Below are 25183 nucleotides of genomic sequence, written 5' to 3'. Positions count from 1 at the left end.
ACAAAAAAAGCGGAGTGTGTCTTTACTATTATGGCTGCCAGTGCAAAGGAATCCATCATTCATTCTCCACATTCTATCAAAGTGTGCCCTGACCCCCACCACCCTAGAAAAGAAAGCCTTTTGACTTGCACGACCCCCAAACGGTCGCCATCTGCCAGTTTTATGTGCAGCTGGCCAGCCATCCGACCCTCCTCTTATCCCCCTGCTGTCTGCTGCATCTTGAAAAGATGAGATTGAAACCACAATTTTGAAAAAATAAAGATTCATATAAAAAGCCAGCTGAGGATAAAAGTTCAAATTGGTGTTTATTACGTTGAAAATCAACCAATCAATAAATCATGAAATCAATCAAAAGCCTTTATTGTCATTATACAACAGCTGCGTATAACAAAATTGGTGGTGCTACTCCACAAAGTCCGTTTTTCCCATTAAAAACATAAATAAGTAATTTAAAAAGTCACATCCGGGCAAGTTATTGATATGATTGTGTTTTTATTAATTTTTAAAGATTTTATTAAACGTCATAGTTGCTCCAGCACCCCCAGCGAACCTTATGAAGATCGACGGTTCAGAAAATGAATAAATATTTTAGTTAGTTTTTTACTACCAATTAAAACAATTTAAAATGTTTCACTACATACCCATTCATTTTCTTTACCTCTTGTCATTAAATTAATCTATTTTAAAATGTAAATTTAAATGATAAACTCTATTATCTATTGTATTACATATTAATTTTCATACTTAATAATAATAATAAATTATATTTAAATGTGGAAATTATTTTTATAAAACAATGTTTTGCGTGTATCGCCACGCCTCCTTCAGTAACGGTGGTGACAACCAAACGGCCAATCTTGACCACGCATTATGTGTCAACTGATTGTAGCCAATCACAGACAAGATATCCTAACAAGAAGCCAATAGGCGATCTGAATAGGCGGGGTTTAATTCGCTTCTCCGTGAAGAGAAGATGTTGACTTTTGATGTTTTTTTTCTCTTTCTTATCTAGTACAAGTTAACGGGCTGAACAGTTTGATTTGAATTCTTCTTTCGAGTGGGGATTTAAATCCCCTTTTCAACGAAAGATTTCTTCAGCTATGCTTCTATTCCCACGCTAAAGTAAGTTATTTCGACCTTTGCAGGCGTTGAGGAATGTTAGCTTGTCTTTTTGGTGGATTAGCTGGTCATATTTGACATTTTTCTTCGCTTCGGAGCATAAAATATGAAAATGATCCAAAATGAAAATTGTGTTTAGCAAACCCCTTATCTCATTTGCTATGGTGTTTTTGTCCCTGTTTTGTTGGTAAATATTTATTGTGTTGTATGGCATCCTTTATGATCACTGACATTTGACCGCAAACTGGCTCGTCAGGTGCAAGATTGTATTGTAGTACAGATCCTGATAAGTAATTAATATACCTAACTTGAACGTTGATTACACGATTAAAAAAAAAAAAAAACTTAGAAATGTGCTTCTTTTACATCAGGAGGACCACAACACGATCTGTGGAAACAAGAAAAAAAATTCCAAAATTTCAGCTTCATTAAAATAAATGTAAAATTTCCAGGTAGTATTGGATCAAAATATTCCCCTTTTAAATGAATGTTGAAGAAAATGCTCATTAATGTGAGGATATTATTTCCACCTTTTATAAAATGTTCTGCTTATGAATAAAGGCTTGTAAAATATTTTTTTATATATATGGCACCCATTTAACTAATAGCCTGGCATTGATGGCTCTAAACGTCCATTTTGACTGGGAGTTTGGCAGAGAATGAGTTATATCATTCAGTAAAGTAAATTAAAACTGTGGCATCATGTTTTCAATCACCACGGTGACAGGAACTGCTTTGTTGTTGACAAACAATGTGTTGTGCTTAGGATGCACACCACGCGAAGCCCCTCATCTATTTCTGCCGTCCCTCCGGGGGACGCTCTGGACCTCAGCTTGTCCGGGTCGCGGCTCTCCATCTGCAAGAGACCCGGTGGCACATCGCCTGTGAAGTTCTTGGCCCGCTCCGTGTCTGTGTCGACGGGATGTGAGGTTCGAGGAAAGCGAAACACGCTGGTGAGGATGCGTTGGTGCCCCACGATTAAAACCTGAATGCTCTATGGTTGAAAATATTCGCTTGTCTCCCCAGAGTGATACTTTGGGAAGCTCTCGCTCGGTCAAGAACCTGCGGCGTTCCAACAGCAGCACGCACGTCAACCAGCAGAGTCATGTTCCGCTCAGGTACTTAAAAGTGCTTGTAACAATAAAATCAGACCCCACAAAAAACTGTTGAAATGTTTTTTGGGTCTTTTACCCCCCCAAAATTACAATACTTTTTACAAAACAGTTTTTCTCATCCATCCCTGCATGGGTTTTCTCCGGGCAATCCGGTTTCATTTCACATACCATAAAATTGCATAGTAAGCTGATTGAATTGAATTGAATTCCAAATTGTTCCTAGGTATGAACATATATGTGAATGGTTCATATTCTTGCGTCCTCCAATTAGTTGGCAACCTATTTAGTGTGGCTCTTTCCTACTGCTCATAATTATATGGGATAGCTCCAGCACCCCCGTGATCCTTGTGAGGATGAGCAGCTCAGAAGATTAATGATGAATAAATTAGTTAACAATTGTGAAAAAAAACAACTCTCAAAGTCACATTTTCCAAATCATAGAAATATCGTACAGACGCTCCCCCACTTACGAACGAGTTAGGTTCCGAGCGATTGTTCATAAGTTGAATTTGTTCGTAAGTTGATTCAGTGCTATATTTTGTATTATAATTTATGTTTAAGGCCTATATAAGTATATTGAAGGTTTATATAAGTGCATTTGTATGTTTAAGGCTTGAATAAGTAACCTGCATTGGTTTGTACTGAAAAAAACATTTAACAAACGATCGTCAAACGATTCAAGTTGTATGCCCATGCAGCGCTCACCATTTTCTCAACCGCATCAAGCTTCTTTATTATTGCCACTTCCGTTTCAAATGAAATGGCTTGCCTCTTCCTTGCACTACCACCCTCACTAGAAGCCTTTCGCTTTTCACCAACCATATTGAATAATGGATGAACGAGATATTTAATGATAAAAATGTTCTTTGCGCACTGGAGATACGTTCACGCACTTACGCACTGCAACAAACTGGGCAGAGGAAGGTGGATGCTGGGTGAGCTCTCACAGCGCCAGGCATCGGAATTAACGGTGGAAAGAAGCACTACAAGAAGTAGCCGAAAGAAGCCAGGCTCACAGAACAAAGAAAGTTGTAAAAACATTAAAGTCAAAAGTATAAAGTACAAAGTAAAGTAAAGAGGAATGTATTAAGAAATATTAAAATGTAATTTAAAAAAAGATAAAAGGGCTGTAAAACACGAAAAAATAAGAATATACAGAGCTACTGTCACTGGCTTCCGCGTGACGGCACCATCTTGGGGAAAAAGAAGAAAAAAACTATGCGCAGACATGTTCTTATGTACCGTTGTTCGTAACTCGAATGTTCGTAAGTAGGGGAGCGTCTGTATTCGTAAAAAGTATTTTTCACCTGATACAATTTTTTTCACTCACAAAAACTATGACATTTTTTAAATCCGCGATCCAATTCTTTTCAAAAACAAGTTCTTTTTTTCCATCAAAATAACAATATATCACCTGTTATGTTAAGACAAGGGTGTCAGACTCGGGTTGGTTCGCGGGCCTCATTAACGTCAACTCGGTTTCATGTGGGCCGGACCATTTTAGATATAATATTTAGATTTTTTAAAAATAAATGGATTAAAAGAACTGGATTAAAATCCCTGAATATTCAGTTTTTTATAGATCTAAAACATTGTTTATTTTAGCTTTTTTATATATTTTTAGATTTTACAAAATGATTTTTGAACTAAAAACACAGAAAAAAAATATTAAAAAATGACAATTATTGATTTAAAAAGGGGAAAATCGGGAAATTTAATATACATCTATACTCTTCATTTTAATTTGATCCTAAAACAGAAAGTCGGCACTCATGATTTACTTTCCCGGGCCACACAAAATGATGCGGCGGGCCAGATTTGGCCCCCGGGCCGCCACTTTGGCACATAAGATGAAGATCCCGACTAGCAAAGTGAATGGGAATAGATGAGGGTCTTGGCTAAGAACAGCTGGCAGGCACGAAGCCTCGGCACTCACTGTTAGCATCGACTCAGACCGGCGGGCTTCTGTCATGCTTAAAAACTTAACCAGAACGTGACAATAACAGAACAATGGCATAATAAGATCAGCTCAGGTCGCAGAGTGCACTCTCTTGGACAGGGTGGGCCCTAGGGATCAGGTTACGTTCACCCGAGTGAAAAGAGAAAAGTGTGCATTCATTGTCCAGCATTTGTTAACACCAGAATACACCAGCCCACCAGACTACCACCCACCCCCGTGGTAGTTGAGGAATGTGTTCTGAATGCCCAAGTGGCCTTAGGTTGAACCCCTTCCCCCCAGAAATATCTTGCGTGCAGAACTGCCACGCACTAAAAAAAGTTTCAATGACCTTCGAAAAAAAAAGTTACTAACATTTTAATCCTACATAGAGAAAATAACTTTTTGGGTAATTCCCACCCTTAACTTTAATATTCTACATTTTCACTGCATTTAAAAATATTTTTTTGACATTATTAAAATATATGTTTAAATTAAACATTGTTTTTATAAGTTAATGTTGTTCAAATTAAAATGGGTCTGTGTAAACTAGACTTCATTTAAATAGTTCAAACTCATACAAATAAATACAAGTAGGGGGGCCTGGCTTTGCCGGTCCCACCTGCTTGTTTAGAACCAAAAGACAATTCTTGCACTATTAAAAAAAATCTCTTTTGAAAAATGTGTGTTTAACAAATAAAAGATTGAGTTTACACACTTAGAGAAGGTGAAGAAATTCAATCACTCGTCTATTAGGATCCGACTGCTGTTTCTGGCCACCCAAAAAAAATTCAACTCTCTACGTTACACGGTTTGGACAAACGTAGCGAGAGAATCTTCACATACACACATACACACCCATCCAAAAATCACCCTTATATAATCCATCATAATGGAAATTAATTTCACTCATTTAGTAATCAAGTTCACAATATTAACCTGATTAAAGTGAACTCATTTAAGCAAGATCACAATATGAATGTGCTAAAATTATTTATGCTCAGCCTTTTATAGGGCAAGTGACTGTTTTTTAGTGATTGGCCGATATATTGGGTTGATATTTGGCAATTTGACGCATGTATGTCGGTATCGGCCCTTATTTAATCCCAACCGGCCCTAATGAAGAATCAATTTAAAACCGGGTTACTTTGGCTCAAATGCAGCTGCGCCTCTCTCCTGTCTCTACTACTTTGCTTCCATTTGCGGCACCCATTATTGATAATAAACTCACAAACACATCACCAATGCAAATTTAACCACTTAACCCTTTGTTGCCTTCCCGCTATACAAATAAAGTTGAATTGTACATTCAATAACATACATCAAGATAAGTAGTAAGATATATACATTTAAGATAACATATTTCTTAAAAAATATAGGAGTAGAATAGATCTATATATGGAAAGAATGTAAAATGTGTCATTCATTGAGGGTGCGCCTTATAATGTGGTGCGCCTTATAGTCGTGAAAATACGGTACATTTGTGTTATTTAACAACAGTCTAAGAAGTTCAGGGCTTGCATTATTACATTTTTTACACCAATTTTTACTTTTACTGCAAATAAATATCGGCTCCAAATATCGGTTATTTATTAGTGTTTGTCCTAAAAAAACTGTCTTTTTTATGTGCATGATTGGTGTTCCTACCAGCTCGGACCACCACGGCGTGGCGGAGTACCTGACCGTGTTGGACACTGTTGAGAGCCGCAAGAAACCAGATGGAAACACCTGGAACATCTTGGTATGGACGTACACGCCAGTACCGGGGATCTTGTTGCAAGTGTGAAAATATTTTTTCCGCATCAGGACGAGCAGCCGCGAGCACCAGAGAGAACGGCGGGCGTCCGCGGCAGCCCTGGAGCAGATGCGCCAGGGGGCATGAAGAGAAGACACACCGCTGCATCTTTCACTGCCAACAACAGGTCAGTAGAAGAACCTGGAATTTCCTTATTATTGTTCTAAAACATTTATACTTTGTTCATATCTGACCTTTTGTCTGGAATGTCTGAAAGCTGGAGAAACCACATTCACCTTTATATTATACTGTATTTAAAAAAATGGGCAAAAAAGTATTTTAAAAAAACATGCCGAATATTTGAAACAATTGTGGACTATGATGTGACAGTGCTGTAGCAAGTAAACTAGTAAGCACTGTTAGTTAGCACCATATAAAGTTGCATACAACAAAAATTGTTGCACTTTAAGTCTTCAAAAATATAAAAGGTTGAATATGTTAATCACGTTAGTCTTTCTTGCTGTTCTATGTTGTTTTCCTTTTCTTTAATTTTAACAAGAATTCAATCTTATGCAGAGTACCCTATTTTCACGACTAAATGGCGCATCGCATTTAAAGGCGCAGTGTCAGTAACGGGTGCTATTTCTGTATTTGATACACACACAATATGCATTGCATTTGAAGGCGCACCCACTAGATGGTGCTGCACTAAAGGGAATATCAACAAAACAGTCGGCCAAACTTTATTAATAGATTACAAATCAGCTTTCTGACAACTCCATTTACTCTCAACATGAATAAACAATTTTTTTTTTCTCTGAGGTTAAAGTATTAGTATTTTCATGACACAACAATAGCATAATAACTCATGTTGAACAGGTGGGCATCTCACCAAAGTCGTCATTAATTGTGTCAGTAATTTCTGCCTTCCTGAAAGTTCGGACCACAGTTGAAGCTTCCACTGGGAATGACGACGAACATAGAATTAATGTGCTCGATCAACCGAAATGCAACGCCGTTTTATATATCTCAGCATTCACTGGCGCACCGGAAATAGAGTCTGGGGCTGCTTGCCGTAGTTGCCAGAGCTGTTGCGGTTCGATATTTATCCATATATAATATATATATATATATATATAGTTCGCAGTCTAACTTTGACAGCTCTGTTGACGCCAACATCTAGCGGCAGGATTTCTTTTGTAAATCCAGCCGGAATGACGGCGAGCATCAAATTGTGCTCGCCGTCATACTGGGTGTATTGACAAAAGAACTATATATCCCAGCAGTCACTGCGCAGTACTTTTTCTACGGGGAAAATAGTAGATTCGGGTGCTGCTTGCCGTAGTTGTGAGAGCTGTAGAGGATGGTGTACCCTATCGACTGATTTTATTTTATTGTGATAACAATTTTAGTATTGGTCCATATATAAAGCGCACTGGATTATAAGGCACCCTGTCTATTTTGGAGAAAATGTAAGACTTAAGTGCGCCTTCTAGTCGTGAAAATGCGGTACTCAGGATCTAATATCAAAATATTTATTTTGGGGGGCGCAAAACATTCAATTCATCATGGGAGGCGCAACAGAAAATAAATGAGAAGCAATTGCTGCAAAAAATGAACTCAGTTGGATTTTTTTGGATTTTTTACAAAATATTTGAATTTGTCTGCATAAGAAATCATTTTCAACATAAAAAAAGATTTTACAAACAAAAAAAACCTGTCTCATTCAGGAGCAACAAGGGTGCCGTGGGCAACACCGTCACCACCATCCTGCACAACAACCACGGCGACAAACCGCTCACCCCAAAAAGTTCCAACCAAAAGCCGCCCTTTAAGTAGGTTCTCCTGCCAGCCCAAACATCTCTTGGTCTGCGATGGTCCACTGGACTTGGTCCACCTTTTTTCCAGCAACATTCTGAAAGCCAACGACGACATCTCTTTGGAGAGCGGTTCCCTCACTAAGTCACAGAAAAACTTCTCTTCCGCCTCATCCAACAACAAAAGTCCGGCCGGTAGAGGAAGCCCCCACCCGCCACGCCGTGACCAAGTCTCAGAGGAGGAGGCTGAAAGGTAAGTGATAAATTCTGGACTTTGGAATTTTTACAAATTCTGGGCTTTGGAATTTCTGCAAATTCTGGACTTTGGAATTTCTGCAAATTCTGGACATTGGAATTTCTGCAAATTCTGGACATTGGAATTTCTGCAAATTCTGGACATTGGAATTTCTGCAAATTCTGGACATTGGAATTTCTGCAAATTCTGGACTTTGGAATTTCTGCAAATTCTGGACTTTGGAATTTCTGCAAATTCTGGACTTTGGAATTTCTGCAAATTCTGGACTTTAGAATTTCTGCAAATTCTGGACTTTGGAATTTCTGCAAATTCTGGACTTTGGAATTTCTGCAAATTCTGGACTTTGGAATTTCTGCAAATTCTGGACTTTGGAATTTCTGCAAATTCTGGACTTTGGAATTTCTGCAAATTCTGGACTTTGGAATTTCTGCAAATTCTGGACTTTGGAATTTCTGCAAATTCTGGACTTTGGAATTTCTGCAAATTCTGACAAAAATGTTTTCCCTGGCAGGTTCATTCAGCAAGTCAATCAGGCTGCCGTCACCATTCAGCGCTGGTACAGACGGCACGCCGGAAGGCGTTGTGCCAATCGGGCGGCGCTGCAACACATCCTGGACATCAAAAGAAAGGTCACCTCCTTTTATGCCAAAATCAATTGTTGATCAAAGAAATTGTGGACTACACTAATACCTTGAGATAGGGTCTTCATGCGTTTCGGGACCAAGCTCGTATGTCAATTTACTCGTATCTCAATTTACTCGTATCTCAATTTACTCGTATCTCAACTTACTCCTATCTCAAATCAATTTTCCCATAGAAAATAACTAAATACAAATTAATCTGTTCCCTTAAATGTTTTAATTCACCACCTACTCACAAAATAACAAATACCTATCTAGTGGTTATGATCTTCAATACTAAAATGTGACATTATTCGGTACAGACCATACTACTGCGTTTTATAATCTGGCGCGCCTTATATGTGAAACACATTTTAAGATGCAATTGTCGGTGCACGTTACAGTGTTACGGAAAATTAATGACTGAATAAATGAATAAATGCCAGCCTTACAAAAACTGGTTGATAACATGGCTCAGAAAATAGTGATTGAGGCCAACTATTCTTCTGACAAAGTTGGTTTTGCAGGAGTGGCGAGAGCGAGCTGAGGCTGATTGTCACCCAGAGCCTCCCAGAGATGACAGAAAGCTGATTCGGGAAGAAAAAGCTCGCCAGGCGCGCCTTACCGCCATCCAGGTGATCCAATTTTTTTGCCAACTGTATTTGTCTGTGGTTTCCAACATTGTGCATCTGCAAAGGGGGAGTGTCTGGCCATACCTAACACCAAACCTAAAACATCCTAAAACCTGCCTTAATAAAAAAACAATGATTACGCACATATTTCCTTACATAAACATTTTCCAAACAAAATTAGCAAAATCCTAATTTACACTAAAAATCATTGACCAATTAGCTAGGGCTCAGGGTTACAAATGGGGTTAGCTATAAACCATGTCCAACGGGGATGGGGGCGTGGTTGAGGTTAAGTTTATAAATAGGTTTAGCTGTTCACCTCACTATGCCTCAATTTGCAGACATGCCTGTCTTGTATGCTGCAGATCAGACTCATCCTATCGTTAATGTCTTCCTCTGGCGGCCAATGTAGGAGCTGCAGAAGAAAAGAGCAAAGCAGGTTCCTCCATCACACTGCCAAGATCGACATTATCGGCGCGCCGGGGCCAACGCGGAACGTCAGAGGCAAAGCGGCACCTCGCCGAGCTCGCCCACCTACGACAATGTGTCGCCCACGCGTGCAAAAACCAATAACTCAGGTGACTCAATAATGTTTGTCTCTGTGTCAACTAGAGCTGCTGCTCGGTAAAAAGGATTAGGGCACGTGTCAAAGTGGCGGCCCGGGGGCCAAATCTGGCCCGCTGCATCATTCTGTGTGGCCCGGAAAGTAAATCATGAGTGCCGACTTTCTGTTTTAGGATTAAATTAAAATGAAGAGTATAGATGTATATTACATTTCCTGATTTTCCCCATTTTAAATCAATAATTGTAATTTTTTAATCATTTTTTCTGTGTTTTTAGTTCAAAAATTATTTTGCAAAATCTAAAAATATATATATAAAAAGCTAAAATAAACATTGTTTTAGAGCTATAAAAAAACTGAACATTCAGGGCTTTTAATCCAGTTCTTTTAATCCATTTATTAAAAAAAATATCTAAATATTATATCTAAAATGGTCCGGCCCACGTGAAATCAAGTTGACGTTAAAGCAGCCCGCGAACCAACCCGAGTCTGACACCCCTGGATTAGGGTTTTAAAAGGGATGAATCATATTTTCTGCACTATAATGTAACTTGAATTTTCTCTAAAGCCTGCAGTGCGCCTTATAATCCGATGCGGCGTAGTATATATAGATCAATATTGGTGAATCAATGTATGAAAATTCCTTTAGCACAGCTCCATCTAGTTGATAAATAACACAACTCGCTACTACTACTCATGAGTGGGGAACCAGACCACCTGCAAAAAAGTCAGGTGGAAGAACCACTCATTGATATATGAACCAAATTGTCAACAAAAATAATCCAGCGATCCATTGACTATCAAAATTATCGCTTGTCAGTTCATTGACTGCCATAGATGGCTATATTTGAACTGGAAGGCTCTATAATTAGTCCCATTTCACATGAATTGGACATTTCTCGCCGTCAAAAGCAGCTATTAATAACACACAACTGTTGACAGACTTCCATCAGAACATTGCGAGCAACTTGAGTGAACTAACCTTCAGGGCAGTCTCACCACCATCGTTCAATCACAGAGCATCACCGTGTTCGCAGCTATTCCAGGTATTTGTCTCTTTTGTTCACCTTTTTTATGTATTTATTTTTGATTTTGATTTTTTTTCACATCTGGTCTGCTTTCAGGACTGCGACGGCATCGCTGAGGAAGAAGGTAGCTGTGTGGAGCAACACCAAGACAACGACAGGAAGTCGAGTCGTCAAGCCAGACCTCGATTGTCTCGACTCACCATTCCAGAACCCTACGTTTGTGACGTATGTGGTCGTTCATGCTTGTAGTGGGTAAAATAAATGAATGAATTAAAGGAAAGAAGATAATTTGGGAGGAAAATCCACATTCGGGGAGCCTGTTGGGTGAGCGGTTAGCGCATCTGCCTCACAGTTCTGAGATCAAGGGTTAAATCCCAGGTTTGTACCTTCCTGTGCAGCGATTGCAAGTTCTCCCCGGGCTTGCGTGGGTTTTCTCCGGGTACTCTGGTTTCCTCCCACATCTCAAAAACATTCAAGGTAGCCTGGTTGAACACTCTAAATCAAGGGTGTCAGACTCGAGTTGGTTCGCGGACCGCATTAACGTCAACTCGGTTTCATTTGGGCCGGTCCATTTTAGATATAATATTTAGATTTGTTTTTATAAATGGATTAAAAGAACTGGATTAAAAGCCCTGAATATTCAGTTTTTTTAATAGATTTAAAACAATGTTTATTTTAGCTTTTTTATATATTTTTAGATTTTACAATGATTTTTGAACTAAAAACACAGAAAAAAATGGATTAAAAAATTACAATTGTTGATTTAAAAGGGGGAAAATCAGGAAATTTAATATACATCTATACTCTTAATTTTAATTTGATCCTAAAACAGAAAGTCGGCACTCATGATTTACTTTCCCGGGCCACACAAAATGATACGGCGGGCCAGATTTTGCCCCTGGGCTGCCACTTTGACACATGTGCTCTAAATCAAAGTATGAATGGTGTCTTTGGAACCTGCGATTGGCTGGCCAGCTTTTTAGGGTGATGCCAGCCTGTTGCCCATAGTTGGTTGGGATAGGCTTCAGCACCCTCTGCAACCCTTGTGAAGATTAGCAGTATGGAAAATGAAAAAGTATAATCAGATATTTGTTTAAAAAAAATTCATTCATTTTTTGAACCGCTTAGGGTTGCAAGGGGTGCTGGAGCTTATCCCAGCTGACTTCGGGCACAAGGCGGGAGGGACCCCGAATTGGTGGCTAGTGAATCGCTGTGCACGAGGAGAAGGACAACCATTCACGTTCACACTCATGCCTAGGGGCAATTTAGAGTGTCCAATCAGCCTACATGCATGTTTTTGAAATTTGGGATGAGACCGGAGAATCCGGAGAAAACCCACGCAAGCCAGGGGAGAAAATGCAAACTCCACACAAGAGGACCGACCTGGGATTGAACCCAGGACCCAAGAACTCTGAGGCCGACGTGCTAACTAACTTTTCTTGCGGGCCATCTTTTCTTCATTTTTATCATTCAAATTACATTATTGTTTAAATTATATTTTGTGTTAATCTTTAAGTTTTTTTTTTTACCTTTCTATGACTTTGATTATTCTAGGGATTTTTTTTCATGCCTAGAATTTTTTTGTGGCATACATTCGCGTAATATTTGGAATAAAACCCGCTAGTTTTCCCCCCAGTTTGAATCCTGCCGTTTTTCCAATTTGCTTAATCTATGTAAAAGGGTTACTAAAAATTGGTGGGTTTAGTCCAAAAAGTAATTTCATTAGAGAATTAAATTATTGTATGAATGCCTGACAAAATATTAGTAGAATTAACAAATTGATGTTCTTAAATATTCTGAAAAAAGGTTATCTTGGACACATTAAAAATAAAAGTAATGATAGTTTTATTCAGCAATGAATACATCAGAATAACATTTTATACATTTTGCGTGTTAATTGCTTAATATGTCTTGCAAAACAATAGTCAAATGAAACAAAGATTAGCATTCACAGCCACTCTACCTAGTTAAAGTGAACTGGACGTCTTTCATTGTAAAAGGCAGTCATAAATCTTAAAAAGCTTCTCGTGAAGTAATTCCCTTGTAGTAACATTTTATTCAACGTCAAAAACTGAGCAAAGCAAGTGTGCTGACGCGTATAATGTCTGGTGTCGTTATGTAGGACCTGCAGCCACTCTCGCAGGCTGAGGCTGAATATCATAGACCGTTGAGCGCCAGAAGTCCAACTTCGCCCAGCAACATCTGCCCGATGGTTGTGGTGGACGCACTCAAGGCCAAGAACACGGAATGTGTACGGAACCTCCCATCTGATACTGGCGAACTGTCCTGTTTCCGAGCCGTTTCACCGTCCTTGTCCAGTCGCGGAGGTTCTCAGTGCTCCCAGGTAAGCGCTGAATTCATTTCCCCTGTGGATTATCTCCGCCTCAATCCTTTATTCGGTAGGGGCAGCCTCGACGCTGTTTGTTCAGCGACGACCGATCCTGTGCGGCGTCCAAGTCCACCCTCAACGAACTCTTGGACACTCTCAAACTGCTGGAGGAGGAACCGGAGCACCCGAGCGAGTCCAAATCTTACAACAAAGAGAAATACGCTTGGCTGGACGAGGTGAGAAGTCTTTTAGGGAACTAACAGTGCCAACTACAGTGGTACCTCGAGATATGAGCTTAATGCGTTCCGGGACTGAGCTCGTATGTCGATTTTCTCGTAACTCAAACTTTTTTGCACGGCAACGCGCTCGTAACATAACAAACAAATTTAAATGAACTTGGATTACGATGCATACACATTCAAAAATAGGTTTAATCTAACCTTACACTAATCTAATTTTGTTTTAAATTTTGATACCTTTCTTCTCCTGGGTTGCCTCTATCTGCCCTGACTTTCAGATGCAACCTATTGAGGGTTGTCTGCTTTTGTATTCCCTTCAAAATATACCCAAAATGATGCACACAAATGTCCTCACAATAGGATAACGGTACTCGGACGTTTTGTCGAAAGACGTTTGGTTCCCGGACGTTTGCTCGACCGGACGTTTGCTCGACCGGACGTTTGCTCGACCGGACGTTTGCTCGACCGGACGTTTGCTCGACCGGACGTTTGGTCGCCAGGTTGTTACTGTTGAAACCAGCTCTCAAAATTACAATCATGAGAGAGAGTGAGTTTAATATCGAAATATCTAATATCAAAATATCAACAGTAAACTCTGTCATAATTTGACAGCGAGCGAACCCGGCGACCAAACGTCCGTTCTACCAAACGTCCGTTCTACCAAACGTCCGTCCTACCAAACGTCCGTTCTACCAAACGTCCATTCTACCAAATGTCCGTTCTACCAAACGTCCGTTCTACCAAATGTCCGTTCTACCAAACGTCCGTTCTACCAAACGTCCGTTCTACCAAACGTCCGGGGACCAAACGTCTTTCGACGAAACGTCCGGTCATGTAGGATAACACACGACCACTTGCCAACGAGAGGTAGTATATACGCCATTTGCACTGACTAAAGGGAAAAAAACCACTGAAAAAATGCAACGCCCCGCCCAGTGTTCGTAGAGACATTACACAAGGGAGTTGCGGGGAGAGAGACAGTGCCCATGATGTTTTTATGAGCAGCCTCTCGCGTCCGCTGTCTGCTCGTATATCAAAATTTGTCTCGTATATCAAGATAAATATTTGTTCAAAATTTTACTCGTATCTCAAATTGCTCGTATGTCGGGGCACTCGTATGTCGAGGTACCACTCTACTGCGGAAATGGGACAAGGGCACTCCTGAAATGGGGTCGACGGAGGTTGGGAGCTCTAGGAGTGGTAAGCAAAGCGTAAAACCACCTCATGTTCAGCAGGATATCGACGGCGGTCTCCTAACAGCCGACAACCTGGAGCGACACGTCCGGCTCGAGCTGCCGCCCCTCGCCGACGGGGCGGCGCTCCTGTCAGAGGCCAAGCTGCAGAGCATCATGAACTTCCTGGACGAGATGGAGAAGTCGGAGCAAGAGCGACCGCATTCCTCCGTCTCACACCGAGAGGTTAACGCTGCCGCTATAGAATTATCGCGACATCGCAATTCTGGACCTACTATCTCGTTGGCAGGCGGTGTTCTTGGAGGAAGAGGTCTCCGCCATGGATCCGGCCTCAGCCGCCGCTGCCCAAGTTTCTGATTCCATCATGAGGATCAAAATGGAGTTGGAAGAAAAAAAGCGTGTGGTGGAGATGCTGCAGAACGCACTGGTGAGGACCCTTATGAGCCCGTCGGGCGCAAACCGTGGCGTTGACGTTTTGCCCCTCCTTGCCAGACCCAGCAAAGGGAATTGACGATGCAGCACGTCAAGGAGACAGAGAAGGAGCTCAACCGAAATCTTCAGCTACAGAAAGACCAATATGAAGCCACGGTGCAGAGACATCTTACCTTCATAGATCAGGTGATCTCCCAGTTGAAATAGGGTCACATATATCGCCATTAATGGGCGCCAATAATTTGAGATGGCTCAGGATGACTAATTGAATGAGCCTAAATTCTATGCGCCCATTTAGATTTTCCTTTTTTTAATGTATTTACTTTTTTTTAATTAAAAGTGGAAAACTCTTAACCATTCTATTTATTTACAATAGATTATAAAAGAGGGAATAAACCTTGGTTTTATTGTATTGTTCTAAAGATTAGATTTACAAAATATATTATAATAATAACGCTATATATTATGTTTTTTAGATTATAAAAAATGTATATTTGAAGGTTTTTTCATAGAAAAGGAATACATTAAATACTTCATTTTTTATTTTTTAAGAATTCATTTTTCATTTGAAGAGTAAGACAGTAAATATAATAAAGGACATTTACATTGAAAATTACAGTTGAATTTAAGAAATTCAGTTTTATTTATTTTTAGATGTAAAAAATGCCTTTTTCACCAAAATAATTATATTAAATATTACAATTTTTGGGATTAAAAATTGTATTTTCTATTTTTCTCACAAAAATTGGATTCAACGTCTCACTGCATCAATGGCAGCTTTTAATATTAAATCGTGGTGCATTATGTAAAATTAAAAATTTTCTGCTAATATTAAATGCTGTTTTAAGTGTTTTTTTCTGTCTAATACTGACAATGATGCTAAAATGCCCACTTAAAAAAACATAAATCAGATTTGTTTTGGAAATAACTTTTTGAGAATGTTTGAAATTCTTGCAAAAACCCTTCATTTAGAAACCAAAAGTGTCAATTCATGAGGTGATTGATCCCCAAATTTGCATCCCCAGTTGATCGGTGACAAAAAAGCCCTGAGCGAGCGATGCGAGGGTGTCATCGCCGAGCTGAAACTGGTGGACCACAAGTACACCAAGAAGATTTCCCAGATGCAGGAGCAGCACGAAATGGTGACCTCCACCGGCCGGCCATTTGTTTCACCGCCTTTTTTTCGCTGACGTCTTCTCGGGATGTGTCTGGCTTTCTTCTTTTGGTTTAACGGCCCCTCCTTGTTTCCTCTTTGTCGCCGTCGTCATCGCCGTCACCGCTGAGGCCGCTTTGGGTTTTCTGCTTAAGGTTTGGCAAGTCCTGGCCCCTCTGTGCGAGGTAATCGCGCCTTCGAGGCGCTCCTCCTGTTTCATCCCGCCGTCTCTTCTGCTATTTCCTTCACTCGTTTGTTCCGATGGACGCTCGCTCTCTGCATGTGAGTCATCATCATTGTTGTCGTCATCTCGCGCTGCCCTTGCCTTGTCAGAGCCTTGTTTCTTACGCATGCATGTCACGTGACCTGAAGTCAGTTCTGCGAGCAGCTATTGACAATTTTTCCTTTCCTTACTTATGATTTCAAAATCTTCTCTCTCTTCACTGATAGGAGATCAAGAAGCTGAAGGAATTGATGAGCGTCACGGAAAAAATTCGGCGTGAGAAATGGATTGATGAGAAGACGAAGAAGATCAAAGAGATCACGGTTAAAGGTAAAGAAAACAGAAAGTAATATAAACTATTCCAAAAAAGGAAAATAAAAACCAAAAGTACCATCGACAAATGAATAAGTATTCCCCAAAAATCTATTTTTATTATAGGAATTTAATTAAAAAAGGAAAGGTAAGGTTAAAAACTAAAAATAATTCTAGCATTACAGTGGGTACCTCGAGATACGATCTTAATTCGTTCCGGGACTGAGCTCGTATGTCGATTTACTCGTTACTCAAATGAACGTTTCCCATAGGGATGAACTAAAAACAAATTAATTCGTTCCAGGCATCTGAAAAAAACACCAGAAACAGAATATTGGATTGGAAAAACATTTTTATTTGTTCTAATTCGCCATCTATTTACAAAGTAACAAATAGCTAGTGGTTTAATGGTACTACAATGTGTTTTAATAGTACTAAAATTAGACGGATTTTGCGGAGGGGGGAGAGAGAGGTACAGAGAAGGGGAGAGACACTTTTTGCATGCCAACGCGCTTGTAACATAACATAAACAAATTTAAATGAACTTGGATTATGATGCAGACACTCAAAAATAAGTGGAATCTAAACTTACACTAAACGTAATTCTAATTTTGTTTTAAATTTCTATACCTTCTCCCCCCGGGTTGGCTCTATTAGCCCCGCCTCCACCCTGACTTTCAGATGAAACCTATCGAGGGTTGTTAGCTTTTGTCTTCCCTTCAAAATATTCCCAAAATGATGCACACAATTGTCCTCACAATAGGATAACGCACAACCACTTGCCAACTTGGCCCGGGAAGTAGTACTCCTCTCGTATTAGCGAACAAGCTCCGCTATTCGCACTGACTAACGGGAAAAAAAGATTAAAGATGAAAAAAGGTCAATAAAAAAATTCAAAAGAAATAACTTTCTTTTGAATTTTTTTATTGACCTTAAAGTGTATTACCACAACACACAAGCACCCAACTTTCTCACTTTTCTTCTTCCCTCTCCTCACTTTTTTTTACCTCATCCACCACCACCTTTTATTTCCTCCTTCGCAACCTCCAATTCTTTCTTCTTCCATGCCAGGCCTGGAGCCGGAGATCCAGAAGCTAATCTCCAAGCACAAGCTGGAGCTGAAGAAGCTGCGATCCCTCCATGAGGCCGAGCTGCTTCGAGCCGAGGAACGGGGAGCCGAACACTGTGCTCGCCAGTGTGAGGAACTTCGGCAGCAGCTGGAGCGCGACATGGAAGAGCAGTGCGGCAAGGAACGACACCTAGCCCGGGACCACTTCCAGAAGCAGCTCCGGGAGGAGGAGCTGTCCCTGCAGGAGCACAGAAGGCGCCTCCACAAGGACGCGGCCGACGAGAAGGAGCGGCTAGAGCGGCTGGCTGACAGGTAATGCCTCTGATCCTCAAATTCCAGGGACATTTGAATAAAAGCAGTAGGTTACCTGTTTCATCTGTTTAATGCACAGGTGCAGGCAAAATTACGAAAATCCATCCAATTGGATCAATGTTTACTTGTAATGTCTAATGCAAGAAATTCATACATAACATCATTTTAGCTCCTCAGTGACGCCATCTGTTGTTAAATGTTTGCATTAACACAACATAACTATTTACGTACCTCAACTGATTAGCTGCCAGTGACGGCAATAGATGAACCATAGTTTTATCTGATCTTAACTTTAAAAATGAACAGTTTTTACTTTGATCACATTGTACCTTTGACAAAGGAAAACAACCTTCTTGCTAATATTACGTAGCATTTTTGGCTCTTTGGTTTAGGAGTTGGTTTAAGCGCTAACTCATTGGGTGACATATTATAACATCTATTTGAAGTGGGAGGGCCGACAGCTAATGAACAACCCTAAATTGGACATGCGCAAGTCCATTTAAAATTAATTTATATTATGTCAATTCCATATTTGTAATACAGTGGTACCTCTACATACGAGCAGCTCTACCTACGAGATGCTCGAGATACGAGGAAAATTTTGAGCAAATAATTAGCTCTAGATACGAGAAAAATTTCGAGATGCGAGAAAGCCAGGTGGCCACGACATAAGAAGCTGTTTATCATTGTAGCACACTGTCTTTTTTGCCGCATCTCTTTCGTGTATAACATATCTACGAGCACTGGGCGGAGCTTGCATTTTCACGTGTCACAGAGCTTGCTCGTTGTCATGGATGATATCGTGTCACTTGGTAATTCCTTGGGGCTGGAGGTTAACGAGGCAGATGTGAATGATCTAATCGCCGAGCACCATGAATAAATGATGACACAGGTTTTAATCGAGCTCCAGGAGAGTAAACATTTGGAGGTGTTGCCGTAACTCAGTAGCGAGGAGTAGGTGGACGAGAGGGGCCGCCTGGCTACAAAGGATATCAAAGACATGCTAGCGAAGTGGCAAGAGTTTTCTGATTTTGTAGAAAAGAGGCACACTGACAAGCTGGCAAGTGCTCCCGCGTTATCGTATTGTGAGGACATTTGTGCGCGTCATTTTCGAAATATTTTGAAGGGAAGGCAAAAACAAACAACTCTTGATGCGTTCGTTTTAAAAACTCCCGTTGAACGTCCGGGTGGAGCAAAAAAATTATAACAAAATTAGAATTCAGATTTGTGTAAAGTTACATCAAACGTATGTTTTGAGTGTCTGTATATATTAATCCAATGTAATTTAAATTTGTTTGTTCGGTTATGAGTGCGTTGCTGTGGATAAAATCCCCCCGGGAATGGGAAACGTTCGTTCGAGTTACGAGAAGATCGACATACGAGCTCAGTCCCGGAACAAATTAAGCTCGTATGTAGAGGTACCACTGTACAGAGATATATGTGCTGTCCTTGTTGTTGTTCATGTAGACACTAGTTTTAAAGTTCTATTTCTCCGTCATTTGTGCGCTGATAGGCTTGAATCTTGGTAGCTATGTAGCATCAGAATTAGGTATGGATTCTTGGACTGGTTAATTCATTGCAAACTGGTTGGTACTTAAGGTATCCAATCATGCTGCTGTGAATTGAATATGCAATGAATATATCATAAGTAGACGTCCAGCTCATTAGAAACTGGAGGGTGGAAGTGAATGAACGTGGATTAGATGTCTGTCAAACTAAAAAGTCCGCTTTTGACTATTCTTGGCGTGCAGGCAGCGCTCTGAGATGGAGGAACTGCGGAGACGCATGGAGGAAAATTCCTGCGTGGCTGGACGGGTTTTCAGGCAGGAGCTGGACAAAACTCGAGAAGAGCAAGAGCGGAGACATCAGGTGGGAAAAGGAATTTTTTCAGACAGAAGGAAGGTGTCTTGACTTCCCCTGTTCGCCGTCACATCGCCAGGCGGAGATCAAGAAGATGCAGGAGAGTTTTGAGCAAGAGAAAATGACCTGGGAGGAGGAATACAGGAAGAAGCAGGTGAGACACACGTGGCCCACCCAGCCGGCCTCAGGCAATAATGTTTTCTCTGTTAGGAGACGGGGCTCCTGAGGCATGAGCGCCAGCTGCGTGAGGAGCTGAGGCAGGAGCGTGACAAAGAGATCCAGCTGGCCATCTGGACTCTGGAAGAGGAGACCAACAAGGACAAGGAGGACTTTGAAAGGGCCACGCAAAACAGGTTGGCTGACTGCTCTTCCCAATTGGGAGGCCACCAGCAATCCACTGGTTAACTATTAAATTAATTTGCGACTACCGTATTTTCACGACTATACGCCGCATCGTATTTTTAGCCGCAGTGTCAGTAACGAGTGCTATTTCTGTATTTTACACACACAAAGGACGCACCGTTTTTATAGACGCAGCCAGGCATGGCAAAACATACACCAACTTAAACATACACGCTACACCCACACGCTAAAAACACGTTTTTAAAAAGGCAATGGAAGCAAAACTGAGTTCGGTTGTACTTTATTTAACCATTTTACAATGTACTCACGTCATCATCACCCACAAATCCATCAAAGTCCTCATTTTCTGTGTCTGAATTGAACAATTGTCCAAATGAGTCATCGAAAACGCTGAGTTTTATACGTTCGTCCAGGCGGCCACAATCCATTCGCCAATAGTAGCTAGCTAGTGGCTAGCATATCTATTCCAATGCTGTCTTCCATGCTTCGTAAAGCTGTGTTGATGTCGATTGCCAGGACACAATCCATTCGCAAATAATAGCTAGCGAGTAGCTAGCGTAACTATTCCAACGCTGTCTTTCATGCTTCGTAAAGCTGTGTTGATGTCGATGGCCAGGCCACAATCTATTGGGTGTATTGACAAAAGAACTATATATCCCAGCAGTCACTGCACAGTACTTTTTCTACTGGGAAAATAGTAGAGTCGGAGGCTGCTTACCGTAGTTGTGAGAGGTGTAGAGGATGGAGTACCCTATCGACTGATTTATTTTATTTTATCGTGATAACAATTTTAGTATTGGTCCATATATAAAGCGCACTGGATTATAAGGCGCCCTGTCTATTTTGGAGAAAATTTAAGACTTTTATGTGCGCCTTATAGTCGTGAAAATACGGTATTTTCATATTCAAGTCATTGAGTAGATCAAAATGGAATTTTGTTTTATTTAAAATCAAGACAACTCGCGTCTGGCCAGTCAGAGCACGTTTAACTAGGTTTAGACGGCAGCACTCTAGGTAAGATGGCTGCCCCGGGACCTAGGTAAGATGGCTGTGCCCCGAGCGAGCAGTGATGGGAACGTGAGTTTTTTCACGTTTTATGCAAGACTCGTGTTTTTTTTCTTGAATTTCATTCATAGACGTCAAAATTTATTTACTTAACCGTTTTATCTGTTTATCTTTTCTCTATTTTGAAATAAATCACCGTATCGTCCACTTGCGCCATGATGTCACGGCACCATTGTGTCATGACGTCATCGTGTCATGGCGCCATCAACTTGCAGTTTCGGGCATGTTGTGTTTTTTTGCGCATATAAGCCGTACCCTCGATTCAGTCATCATTTTTTTTGTACGACAAAAGCCGCTTATATGCTAGTAAGTTAGGCAATATGAAAAAATGTCGATGTACTAAAGCCGCGACGTAGTGAAGGATCATAGTAGTCAGTTTTTGTGGCAGCTTTAAATGGTGAAGGGCAGTTTTAAACTTGCTGTCCACGTTCACCGGCAGGGTCAATCGCGTGCGAGAGACGTACGAGGCTGAGCTGAAGGAACTGGAGCGCTCGCTGAAGGAGTCGGCAGACAAGCAACAAGAGCTCAGGAGGCAGCACGCCGACGTTCTCCAACAACTGGAGGTGCTGGGGGAGCGGTTGCGGCAAAAGGAACAGGATGCACTCGACATCACACAGGATCGAGACCAGCTCCTGGAGGAGCGCCACACGGCGACTTCGCTCATACGGCAGGAGTTCGCCACGCGTCTGCTTCTCCTGGAGGAGGAGGCGCAAAGGGCCAGGGCCGACACAGAAGAGGTGCGAACCGCATTGAGGGCCGAAGTGGAGCGTATCACCAGAGAGAAGGAAGACGAGCTCCACCAAGTGCACCAACGGTAAAACGACACAACCGCTTGCTCATTTTGAAAATTTTACAATGCAAAATGGCCGATTTGCTATAACGGGTTGTCAAGCTCCTTTTTGTTACGTAGGTATGGTCTGCCATCTAAGGCTGCTGCAATTCATAGACTAATCAACAACTAATAGATTAGTGAATGAATCAACGGATATTTTAATAGTTGATGATTTTTTTTAAGACATTGTTGAACTCTAAATTTTTCAAAACTTTGTTAAAATAATTGACTTGCAATATTGAATATGAATATTATGTTAGATGCCAGACCAATTTCACTGGATGTCTAGCATTATCAATTGGGTTGCAAGAATAAATATGCAATATATAATATTTTTTTCATTTTACAGTTAAAACAGAAAGCGGATTAGCAGTTCATTTTCATTATTAAAAATTTTGTATACATTGAGAATTTTTTAACCGTCTGGCCCGTTGAGCTGCTTAAGGCCGAAGAATGGGGAAATGCTTGTCTTTTTAGGAGTGCAGAATTTTATTGTCCCTCAACCCAAGGTCCTAGCTGTCCCCCAGCCCCCTTAGTCACCGCCTAACCAGCCTTCAACCTTTTACTATTTATTTACTTCTTTTTTTTTTAAATGAGAAAACAGCATTTTTTTACAATTCATTTAGATTTTTTTAAGAGGTTATAAAAAAATGGAAAGAAAAGCAGTAAATACGTCTTTTTTTTTCATATAGTGAATGTTTAATTTTTTAAAGACAAAAAACTGCATACTCTATGGACATTAAGTAGTTGCACATGATTTACTTACCCGGGCCACACATGAAGATGTAAAGGGCTCAATCTAGCTCTCAGGCCATCATTTTGTTAACTGTGTACTACAGTCTTCCCTCGATTATCGCGACTTCAGTTATCACGAATTCACTTCTTTGCGTTTTTTTCTGCTATTAATTGTTTTGTTTTTTTTAAGCTCATAAAAATGTGAAAAGCTACGCTGAAACTCGCAAGGGGAAGCCACTCCCCTGTCTTCTGCTTGCTACTAGGACTCAGCACTGAAACCTTACTTTGCGATTTTTCAATTAGCACGGCCATGTTTGGTCTACATTAACCGTGATATTGAGGTATTACTGTACTATACAGTAAATGTAAACTGTGCTGCTCACTGATGACATCCTCGCCCCTCCACAGAGTCAAGTCAGCCATCTTGAAGAAAGATGAGGCCGTCAGCGTTCTGCGGAAGCAGCATGAGGTGAGTTTGGGGAAACCGGGACATCCCCAAGGCCATTGGCCAGCTGACATTGTACACACTGTCTTCTGATAGGCTGCTGTTAAGAGGGCGGAGCACCTGGAAGCTTTATGGGAGGATCAGAGAAAGCAGCTGTTGGAGAAATGACCCCTGCTGACAAGTACTTTGCCTCCTCAACTCTCTTGTGACACTGAAAGGACTCAAACTTGTGAGCAAATGATCAAAGGGATTTTTTTTTTCTTCAATGTTTTTTCTCTCAAGAGGTAGATATTCCAAAATGGCTTATTAGAAGTTTGAAGCCGAAAATATTGGATTTTGATGTCATTTTAGAACAGGTAGGGCATCTGAAGTTTTGTACTGTTCCAGCAAATGTATTTGGATCCATCTCCAGTTTTTATTTAGTCCTAAGCTCCCGTTGACGACGATAAACATCCAGTTCAGTTTGACCGGAGCATTCAAAACAGATTGGACATCTATCGCCATTAATGATTGCCGTTAACTCCTTGTTGCCTTTATTGATGCTAGCTGCCCAATCATTGTGACTCTTTTCATCCTTCTGCAATGAATTTAAATAAGTTTCGTGAGTAGAAGACCAATTCATTTGAACTGAAGGATTGAACAAATGTCTCATTTGCTGTCAATCCACTGGAATTCAAATGGATCGGATGTTTATTGCAGAGACAAACCTAATTGTTTGATGTTTTTTGTTGTTGTTTTTAGAAGAAAAATCTAAATTTTATATTTGAAGGGCAACGAAAAAGCATGTCAATGGTATATTCAATGTATTCTAAAACACTAGTCACCAACAGCGGTCGCCATCTTTACTTGTTTTGACTTTCGGACTCCTCTGAATCTATCCCAGATTTGGATTTTGGTCGTCACTACATGTCAGGTCTGGCTAATTGATAGTTTTGACCAGTTGCCCTTTGAAATGACTTCAAAGCATTGTAAAAGGGCTCGCGGGTACCCTAAATGTGACCTCAAGGGGTCAAAGTCATCAATTTCTGCAGTCTGGAGTGACATGAAGGTCTCACTGGAACCTACAGATAAGACTCCGCCCCTTCATTCCCACCCCTTTACAGGCCCCTCCCAAACAGAGCAAGAATGTCTGCATGTTCACCCCTCAGATCTTTTCCAGATGTTTTTGCGACTGGCCCGGGCGGGCCCGCATGCTCAGAGAGGCCTGTATTTTGGTTTTGGGGCCAGCGAGCAGGAAGATGAAAAAAGGAGAGAGGTCCGTGTCATGGTCGGCGTGACTCAGAACACGCCAGTGCGGAAAAACAAAAAGAAGAAGAATGTGTGGTGGTAAAAGCAAAGTAGTTGTGAGGAGCAGAAAGGAAAAAGGTGGGGCCAAAGGGGAGTAGGAGGGTTTTCAGAGGGCACACTTGGATCATGTGACTGTGAGTGTTATAAAACCAAGAAGTAAACAACAAAATGAAGGACACTCTGTGTATGTGTTTATTTCCATTTACTACTTCTTACCAAATATTTAAATAATTGGCTGCCATTTATTCCGAAAAACGTCCAATTGATTTGTGAGCCTCTCATAGTTGAAATGGAGTGGCCGTCAATGACAGCTAGTTATTTAACTCATGAAATCTTTTTTTAAATGATTTTATTTTCATTAAATTGTTAATGATAATTATGTAATTAAAATACACTTAGTTGTACTGTTTAGGCACTTTTCCAAAAATGGATTAATTAAAAGTTCTCATCTCATTTTCTGAACCGCTTTATCCTCACTAGGGTTGCAGGGGGTGCTGAACCCTATCCCAGCTGA

The 25183-nt window shown here is 40.7% G+C and overlaps 1 protein-coding gene across 5 annotated transcripts; it reads left to right on the top strand.

The window, feature by feature from the left end:
- The first annotated feature begins 956 nt into the window (after positions 1 to 956).
- cep131 (centrosomal protein 131) lies at positions 957 to 24073 on the top strand. Of its 5 annotated transcripts, none has more exons than XM_077626318.1 (27): positions 957 to 1122; positions 1886 to 2072; positions 2146 to 2237; positions 5821 to 5911; positions 5977 to 6092; positions 7636 to 7740; positions 7814 to 7975; positions 8490 to 8607; positions 9126 to 9233; positions 9643 to 9808; positions 10735 to 10838; positions 10917 to 11045; positions 12943 to 13164; positions 13224 to 13385; positions 14624 to 14806; positions 14871 to 15008; positions 15074 to 15199; positions 16039 to 16155; positions 16322 to 16351; positions 16617 to 16719; positions 17773 to 18082; positions 19834 to 19951; positions 20022 to 20096; positions 20153 to 20295; positions 21810 to 22184; positions 23346 to 23406; positions 23479 to 24073. In XM_077626318.1, exons 2-27 carry the CDS (start codon positions 1887 to 1889, stop codon positions 23548 to 23550), a joined length of 3612 nt encoding a protein of 1203 aa, XP_077482444.1. In that variant the 5' UTR covers positions 957 to 1122; position 1886; the 3' UTR covers positions 23551 to 24073. The 5 variants fall into 5 exon arrangements, with proteins under 5 accessions (XP_077482444.1, XP_077482442.1, XP_077482443.1 ...); XM_077626316.1 differs by having other exon boundaries at positions 14621 to 14806; XM_077626317.1 differs by having other exon boundaries at positions 1847 to 2072; positions 14621 to 14806.
- Positions 24074 to 25183: the final 1110 nt, after the last annotated feature.

The sequence above is a fragment of the Stigmatopora argus genome, chromosome 18 (assembly GCF_051989625.1).
Source record: "Stigmatopora argus isolate UIUO_Sarg chromosome 18, RoL_Sarg_1.0, whole genome shotgun sequence".
Taxonomy (NCBI): Eukaryota; Metazoa; Chordata; class Actinopteri; order Syngnathiformes; family Syngnathidae; genus Stigmatopora; species Stigmatopora argus.
This window is presented reverse-complemented; position numbering and strand designations above follow the sequence as displayed.

Excerpts from the sequence above, each read along its gene's own strand:
- cep131 (XM_077626316.1), top strand. The coding sequence starts at position 1,887 with ATGCACACCACGCGAAGCCCCTCATCTATTTCTGCCGTCCCTCCGGGG. Across the intron at positions 6,093-7,635 it reads TCTTTCACTGCCAACAACAG|GAGCAACAAGGGTGCCGTGG; the intron begins GTCAGTAGAAGA and ends TGTCTCATTCAG. Across the intron at positions 10,839-10,916 it reads CGTGTTCGCAGCTATTCCAG|GACTGCGACGGCATCGCTGA; the intron begins GTATTTGTCTCT and ends GTCTGCTTTCAG.